Source organism: Arachis hypogaea, chromosome 12, assembly GCF_003086295.3.
Source record: "Arachis hypogaea cultivar Tifrunner chromosome 12, arahy.Tifrunner.gnm2.J5K5, whole genome shotgun sequence".
Classification (NCBI taxonomy): Eukaryota; Viridiplantae; Streptophyta; class Magnoliopsida; order Fabales; family Fabaceae; genus Arachis; species Arachis hypogaea.
In genome coordinates, this window is record NC_092047.1 from 71722929 (window position 1) to 71732579 (window position 9651).

The 9651-nt window shown below is 33.9% G+C and overlaps 1 protein-coding gene across 1 annotated transcript; it reads left to right on the top strand.

The window, feature by feature from the left end:
* The first annotated feature begins 270 nt into the window (after positions 1-270).
* On the top strand, positions 271-1305 carry LOC112730117 (protein ALP1-like). The gene is made up of 3 exons (XM_025780223.1): positions 271-486; positions 574-796; positions 1028-1305. Exons 1-3 carry the CDS (start codon positions 271-273, stop codon positions 1303-1305), a joined length of 717 nt encoding a protein of 238 aa, XP_025636008.1.
* The last annotated feature ends 8346 nt before the right edge of the window (positions 1306-9651 follow it).

The following is a 9651-nucleotide window of genomic DNA, read 5'->3' on the forward strand; positions in this document are numbered from 1 at the left end:
TGCTTGATTTTACATTTCGAATTAATAAATGACCTTATGGTTAAGTTATTGATGATTTGTTATGTTTTGATTATGTTAGAATTGAGAAAAAAAAAAGAAAATGGAATGATAGTTACAGTAGGCAAGTAATAAGGGATATTAGTGTCGATAGGATTATTTATTTTAGCGATCTAGCATGTATAGAAAACACAAGAATGGATAGGCATGCTTTTCATGCATTGTGTAACTAACGTGCTTAAAGTGGTTGGAAAGTTAGAACCAAGTAGGAATATGGGTGTGGAAGAAATGGTTGCTATGTTTTTACATATTATAGCACGTGACGTCAAAATTAGAGTAATAAAGAGACAATTTGTAAGATCTGAAGAAACAATTAGTAGGCGGTTTAATGATGTATTGCTTGCTATTTTGAGATGTTATAATCTCTTACTGAAGAAACCTCAACCATTTAGCCAGGATAGAATGGATGAACGATGGAAATGGTTCAAGGTAATTTATCTTGCTAATGTTATTAAACCTAATATGCTTGGTATGCTTTAAGATTAAGTTAATTGATCTCTTTTTTTTGGATTTTAGAATTGCCTAGGAGCCTTAGATGGTACTCATATCAAAGTTAATGTCCTTGAGGCTGACAAGCCTAGATATCGAAACAGAAAAGGTGACATAACAACCAATGTGCTTGGAGCGGTTGCTCCCGATATGCAATTTATCTATGTACTGGCAGGTTGGGAGGGTTCAGCTGCGGATTCTAGGGTATTGCGAGATGCACTATTTTGCAATGGGTTTAGTGTTCCCCAAGGTATTTTTATTGAGACTTTAGTATGTTATCAAAGTAACTATTTGATCTTTCATTAATTTTGTTCAATTTTATATGTCACACTAGGTCATTACTACTTATGTGATGCTAGATACGTGAATTGTGAAAGATTTTTGGCACCTTATAGAGGACAAAAATATCATTTGAGTGAGTTTAATCCACATAATCAATCCAGTACACTCAAGAGTTTTTTTAATATGAAACACTCATAAGCTAGGAATGTCATTGAAAGGACATTTGGAGTATTGAAAGCAAGATGGGGAATTTTAAGAGGAAGATCATTTTATCCTATTAAGACTCAAGGAAGAATTATAACTGCTTGTTGCCTTTTGCATAATCATATTAGAAGAGTGATAGTTGTGGATCCTATTGATGAGATAGAAGATCAAAATATACTTGGACTAGATGGTGAGACGATCCACCATATTGAGATGAGTGATGCTTGGGGTAGATGGAGAGATCAACTTGCACAAGAAATGTGGAACCAATGAAGGAGAAGACATCACGCTCGATAATTGTAATAGTTTTTCTATGTGTGAGGCTGTCTGTCGTAATATTGATGTCATTTTGTTGATGTGTTTGTGTTCTTGTACAAGAGTTGTGCGTCTGTTAGTAAATTTTAACTTTTGAGACTTCTTTGTAACTTTAATTTGGATAATAGTAAAGCTTTTTAATACATATGTGGTTAGAATCGTTGAGATTTGTTTTATATAAGTTCAATTATGGATTATGAGACGAATTATGAATTATGGAATTTTTGAAAATTTAGATACATATTTTGTGTTATTTTAATTAAACATATTTAATATTAGGGGTATTTTAGTAAATTTAAAAAATTTAGAGTCAATAATAATTTCACTAAAGATATTTGTTATTAGGGATATTTTAGTAAATTTAAAAAAATTTAGAATCATTAATAATTTTAATTAAAGATATTTGATATTAGGGGTATTTTAGTAATTTTAAAAAAATTTAGAATCAATAATAATTTTAATTAAAGATATTTGATATTAGAGATATTTTAAAAAAATTTAGAATCAATAATAATTTTAATTAAAGATATTTGATATTAGGGGTATTTTAGTAAATTTAAAAATAAAATAAAAAAATATTTTATTATATTTATATTTATTTAAAAAATTAGAGTCTAAAAAATTTAATTAAAAATATTTTATTATATTATATTTATATTTTATTATATATATTTACTAAATTTAATCATTAATATTCTAATTAAAAATTATAAGGGCATTTTGGACAAAATATTCACAATTCTCAAATATATTAAATATGAACCAAACAAAAACTAAAACATACCTAGGCATATTATTAATATTCCATAGACTTTATTTTTACAAACCAAACATAGGAATACTCTATACTTGGTAATATTATTCCAAGGAATCATATTCCTAATAATGATATTCCTAGGCATAAAAATTAATCCTTGAACCACACAGACCATAAGTATATGGTATTTGAGTTAGTGTAATATATGTTGTGAGTTTTTTTGGGTCATAACTTGATTATCAGATTCTCATTGTATGGTCAATAAATTTTGGATAGTTATTTGATTTTTTATCATTCTATTTTGAGGATTTGTGTTGGCATAATCTTGGTTTGGTATCTCCATTATTTTTTCGTATTGATCGGTCCTTTTTAAAATATTATTTATATTTGTTAAATTAAATCATAAAATAAATATTTTAATATTTTAGATATTTGTTGGTTATGAAATACCCATACATAAGCTCTATAAATTCTGAAATTTGTGGATTGATTTAGAATTTTATACATGAAGTTGTGCTAACCGAATAGTCGTATGAATATATTATAATATAATCATTAAATAAAAAATAAATGTGGACGAAATTAAGTTAAAATTATGTTATAGATATTGTTAAAAGAATATTGTGGTGTATTGTTCTAGTTCAATTTATTATGTAAAATATAAATTTTTAAATAAAAAAATATATTTAAAAATTTATTGAAATAACATATTTTTATATTCATTAACCAATGTTGATATCATTGTAATAATTTTTTAGCCCTTTATTTGTGTTATAATTTCTTTGTGTATTTGACTTAATATATTTTTCCACAATGTGACTTTCAACACGATATTTAACATTATTGTAACTATGTTGTTAATGACTATATATATAAATTAAAATGAGTTGTATGTTTATTTTTCTACTCTTTAAGTATCAATTTCATTGTTTGTATTTTTGTAGATTCTTCACATTTATTTGTTTTTCTCTTAGTGCATACAGATTTTCAATGACATTTATAATAATAAGAATAATAATTTTTAGCATATTTATTGTATTTTTATAAATTATTTTTAATTAGAATAGTATTGAATAAGTTATTTTTAATAATAATAATTTAAATAACATGAAATAAAAGTACTTGTTAATATTTTTCTTTGACCCACTCTGTCAGATAACGTCTCAAGTATATTGATAAATCCCAATTTTAGGGTTTATCTTGTATTGAATTTGGTGAGTTTTATCAATTTTTTTTCACATTTATTCATATAAATTGTATGTTTTTATGATTTCTTCTTAATTATGCTTCATAGTTCATAACATGCTTCTTAGACCTTAAAAATGCTAAATTTTAATCTTCTCCTATTACCATTCGATGTCGTGATGCATTTGTTAAGTGATTTCAGTATTTATAGGACAAGAATGGTTAGAGGATGGAAAAGAAGCATGCAAAAGTGGAAGGAACATGAAGAATAGAAGTTGTGAGAGGCTGGTTCCCCCGCGTGCGCATGGCTTCCGCGTACGCGTGATAATTGCGAAGATTCGACTGACGTGTACGCGTGACGTTCAGCACGTGACTCATTTATAGAAAATGTGGTTGGCGATTTATGAGCTGCTCCAGGCCCAAATCCAACTTGGTTTTGAATGGAAAAGGCCAAGAATTGAAGGGGAAAAGGAAGCAATGAAGCATACACACATTAGACTTGATTTTAGCTAGTTTTTGTTCTTTATTTTCTAGAGGGAGAAACTCTTACTTCTCTCTAGGTTTAGTGCATTTTGATCATTTTCTGGTTTGAATTTCTGAATTGGAGCTTGTTAATTCTAGTTTTATTGTCTTAATTTTAGTTTCTCTAGTTATAATTTTGGCTGAGGTCTTGTGTTAAAATTGTGTTCTTCTCCTTATTTTTTTCTTTTCTTTCTCATTTTGTGAACCTTGTTGATTTTGAATTTTCATTAATGCATGGATGTTTTCATGTTTTATAGTCTTAGTTAAGTTGATATTATTGTTAATTGTTAGTGGGTAGTTTTAATTTCTATTTGATTTTGCAATTTAGCTATGTCTTTAACTATTGCCTACCAAGTGTTTGACAAAATATTTTCATTAGTTAAGGAGTAATTTTCTACACTTTGGCATAGGTTAAGGGAATTGAGTGACCTTGAGTCATTGGATCTAATTGGATTGGTGTTTTGAGAACCCTTGTTGGTCAATTTGATACCTATTAACACTAGCCTACTACTAAGTTAATTAGTAGCTAGGTTGGGACTTATAGGTTGATGTTAATCAAGCCTATTTGACACACTTCAAGCATAGAAGTAGACTTAATGGGATTGGTCCCTCATAATTGTCAATATATGGTTATTAGACAAGGATAGTGATCTCAATTCCTATACCTTAGCCAAGAATTGTTTTGCAATTCATATTTGAAAATCCGAAATTCTAATCACTTAATTCTTGCTTTAGTTAATTTTAGTTGTTTAGTTAGTTCTAGAATAGAATTAGATTTATATAGTGTCTTGTTGGATTGCCATTTACTTAGATCTTGCTTTAATTGTCTTGATTTAGTTTCTTCCCATTTAAGTTTCTTGCATGCTAAGCTTTGCTAGTTTAAATTCATGCTTATATCTTTCAATCCTGGAATTCTAGCCAATCTTGATACATACACTTGTCCATTCTCTTGAGGACGACCCGGGAGTAATACTCTCGGTTGATTTTTATTGGGTTGAACTTGTGAAAACCAAATTAAACTTTGATTGAGAGTTAGTTGTCAGTTTGGAACCATACTTCGACGTGACCTGTATTGAAAAATTATATATATATTTTAATTATATCATGTCTTTATCTTATCCTTCTTTATTGCTTATCTTTACCTTCGCTTTAAAGACGCGCTTTATCTATCTGTTATCGATACATGAGAGTTTCCATTCGCGATTTTATTTTATTCCTTTTCAGACTTTTCGTCTAATACTTTCTTTCAACTATATATATAAATATGTACATTAAATCCATCTTGAGAGTCTGATGCACGGAAACTTGTCTCTTAACAAATTTTCCTCGGCAAGTATACCGAATTGTCGTCAAGTAAAAACTCACAATAGAGTGAGGTCGAATCCCACAGGGATTGATTGGTCAAGAAACTTTTATTGGAGGACTGTTCTAGTTAAGCGAAGCAGAATTTGATTTGAGAATTGCAGGAAATTAAATGGCGGGAAAGTAAATGGCAGAAAATGTAAATGCTGGAAATAAAGAGCTGAATATAAATGACTGAAAGTAAATTGCAGAATCTTAAATGGGGAATGGGGGATTTAGCATGAAAGTAAATGGCAGAAAGTAAAGAGAATGGATAAGACCAGAAATGGGGAATTCATTGGGCTTAGGAGATGTTGCATTCTCCGGATCAAGTTCATTTTCATCTCTTCCTCAATCAATGCATTCATTGATCTCCTTGGCAATCTTAAGTGATTGAATTCTAATTCCTTGGTAATTCAACCTCTCAAATCTTGATCAATAGCCAATTCCTTGGTCTAATTGCTCATGAGAAGAGATGAAGTATGGTCACTGATTATACCACATGTATTTCCAAATCAAAGTATTAGGAGAATTATATGTCACCATATCCGCCCAAACCCCAATTTGGTCCAACATGAGAAAGCATTTCTAGCATGATCTCTTCATTCCTCTTCCAAGGTTCCGAAGAGATCCAAGTATGAATAGCTTCTTTTCCAAGACAACTACCTAATTGGATGAAGATTGAAAGCTTTCTAGTAAAATCAAGAGAAAAGAAAGAAGAATAATAATGAAAACTATTATTGATCCATCAAATTACAACAGAGCTCCCTAACCCAATGAAAGGGGTTTAGTTGTTCATAGCTCTGGGAATGGAAAACAGAGATGGAGAATACATTCTAAAAGTAAAACTAAAAGTGCAGAGAAAGTAAAATTATACAGAGAGTAGTTCTCTCAATGCCCCCAAAAGCTCTCTCCTCTCTCTAGTTTAAAACTACTCCTATATATACTACTCTTCTGATATTCCAGTTGGCTCTTCAAGTCTTGGATATGGGTCTTTGGATCTTGAGTTGAAGCAGTTTGGAATCTTTAGTGGGCTCAGCTTTACTTGCAGAGAAAGTGTGAAGTAGGCATGGACTTTAGCTAGGACGTTAGTGGCATTAACGTTAAGTGAAAATGTGGGTTCGAGAACGTTAGTGACAATCACCTTTTGCACTAACGTTCCTAGCCCAAGATGGTTCACGTTAACTTCAACGTTAGTGGCACTAATGAGAGCACTAACGTTGCCTCTTGGTCCATCGCAAGCGTTATTGGCGTTTACCTTTTCCAATAACGTTGCCGTTAGCCCCTCCTTTCCTCACGTTAGAGTTCATGTTAGTATAACTAACGTGGCTCTTAACGTGGGCATGCCTTAGCCTCGAGAGCGTTAGTGACACTTACCTTTGTCACTAACGCTCCAAACGCCTCACCTTCCCACGTTAGAGTTCATGTTAACTTAGTTAACGTGACTCTTAACGTGTTGAAGATTGCCATCTCCAACGTTAGTGACAAAGGTGAGTGTCACTAATGTTGGCTTATCATGCTTGGCTCCACGTTACTCTTCACGTTAGTGGTCTTAACGTGACCACTAACGTGGGCAATGTTGGCTTAGTCCAACATAGTGACAAAGGTAAGTGTCACTAACATTGGCATTGTTTGCCCCTTCCACGTTAGAGTTCACGTTAACTAAGTTAACGTGGCCAATTGCCAATTTCGGAGCGTTAATGGTATTCACTTTTACCACTAACGCTGGAGCTCCCTTTTCTTTCACGTTAACTACCACGTTAATGTAGTTAACGTGGCAATTAACGTGGGCTATGATGGCTTCGAAAGCGTTATTGGCGATCACTTTTCTCATTAACGTTATGAGTTCATTCCCATTCCACGTTGGTGGTCACGTTAATTAGATTAACGTGGCTGCTAACGTGGCTCTTCCTTGCTTCCTTTGTCCTGAAATCAAGCAAATACAATGCATCAAAGCTCTAATCCAAGTTATGATATCATGCATCATCTATTTTATCATTCAATTCCAGCATAATTCTCATAAAATAATGTAAAAAAATTCATAGTGTTGCTTGAATTAAGATGTAAGTGATTATCTACCCAGAACTTGCTTATTTCCTAAGAAAGTACATGAAACTACCCTAAAACAATAAGGAAAAGGTCAGTGAAACTGGCCAAAATGCCCTGGCATCACAACACCAAACTTAAAGCTTGCTTGTCCCTAAGCAAGTACTGAAACATGAGAATGATGAATGAAATGATAAGAGGAATGAATCATTATTGTGGAAGTCATGTCCTTGGTTTTATGGGGTTTCATGCATAGCAACTTAGGTTCATTCCTTTACTGGCTTTCAGACCTTTATCATGCCCTGGAATACTCACTTGATAGCACCCTTTGAGACTTTTATTTATTGATCCTTTTGTTTTTTCAAGGTGTATTGTATCCTTAGGCTAAGTGTTCTGTGAGGGGGCGACTTTTTAAAATAAGCTTTCAGCCAACACTCTCGAACCAGTTAGTTCAAGGTGCTAGGTGTTGAAACACCCCTAAGGACTTACTCCCTCAAGTCTCTCTCCCTCATACATGCACATCACAGGCACATGGTTTGTTATTTTCTTTCCTTGAGGCCTTGGTGTCCAGTACCTCTTTGGGTTACTAAATGTTCTGTAGCAAGGTTGCTCTTGATAGTGGATTTTCAGTTGATAATCCCGGGTTAGTTAACCCAAGTTACCAAGTGATGAAGCACTCCTAAGAACTTATTCATCCAAGCAGATCCTTGGTACAAGAGCACCACAGACACATCCCTCAAGATTCAAGCCCTTGATGCCTAGCTTTATTTCTTATTACTTTTCTTTCTTTCTCAACTCTTATTGTTCTTTTCCTTTTTCTTATTAGGATCTTGTTATTTATCTAGTCTCATGGGGTGTGTTTCAAGCATATGATTCAGGACAGATAGTTGCCTTCCTACCTTGTTGGTGAACCAACTTAGCTAAGTGATTACTACACAACAAGCTTAAGAACCTACTCCACAAATGATCATCACTCTGGTTTTTCATAACATCTCTTTTTATTTGGCTTAAAAGGACAAGCATACAAGTGAGCAAGGTGCAGATGAAAACAGGACATTAGACTAGCAAGCCTAGACCTAAGCAATGAAAATACTAAAGACAGAATTGAAAATTCCTAAGCTACTATGAAAGCATGTTCTATCTCATACATGATTTTCGTTATTTAAAACTTGAAAAAGATGGGATAATGAGGGAACTCCACCACCTTTTACTCATGGGTTTGCTCATGCTCTCCTTCTTGTTTGTCTTCTGTGTTTTTCTTGAGTGCTTGAACTCCTACTTCCCTTGCCTTTTTCAATCAACTTTTTCCAGAAGCCAGCATCTTCCATCTTCTTTTTCAATGTTTCCTTCTGCTGTTTCACCTTCCTTTTCTCTTGTTCTATTAGATCTTTTTGGACTACATCATACCTAGGGATTGTAGAGTGCAGATTATTCATATGACCAGACATATAATTCAACTTGGCTTGAGTGTTTATGTTGAACTCCTCCCTATGTAGTTGCCGTCCTTCATTAAGTACGCTGAACTCATTGAATGCCTTCGTCTGAGCTAGCTGACGTTGGTTGAGTTCTTGAAGGCGTTTGTCTTGACGCTCTTGCCTTTCAGTCACTTGATTGATGGCTTGAGTGAGCTGGGAGTAGTGTTCCATTTGCTGTTTCTGTCACTCCCCTTGTTGATTCATCCAATTAGAAAGGAGTTCTTCTTGACGATCCATTTTTTGGGATTGAATGTGTAGTTGTTGCTCTTGCCCTTCCATATATCTCCTTGCCAAGTCCTCAATGGCTCCTTGAATGTGGCCCAGATTCATATTGGTTGGATCATCGTACTCTTCTTGTTGGTATTCTTCCTGATGAGATTCTTCTTGGTGAGGTCCTTCTTGTGATGTTCTTTTCCCTATTTGAGGCCTTCTTTGTTGTTGGGCGGGTGCCACATAAGTTATACGCTGGAGCGTAACCATCCTTTCAGAGTTTACCCAAGTTGGATTGCTGTCCTCGAAGACTACCTTGGCTTTCGTACACAGCCTAAGGATGGTGCTGGGGTACCAAAGTCTAGCACCTGGATCATTCTTCTCGGCTGATTCTTGAATCCCCTCAGCTGAAATTTCGTGCACATTGATGCTTCCACCGTTTATTAAGCAATGTACCATAGTGGCTCGAGTAATGTTGACCTCAGAATTGTTTGCGGCTGGGAGGATAGATCTGTTCACGAGCTCAAACCATCCCTTGGCTTCCGGGATGAGGTCTCCTCTCCTGAGGAACCGGGGTCTCCTATCCGAATACCTTTCCCAGTCAGATCCTATAACACACATATCATTCACAATTTCTTCAAGTTCATCATTGTCGAGGCCATTACTTATTCTCACATGATAACTGGGCTCATCAAAATGTGGCGATTTCAGCTGAAGAGTCCTTGTTATGGCATTGGGGCTGAAGTCCACCTCTGTTCTTCTCACATA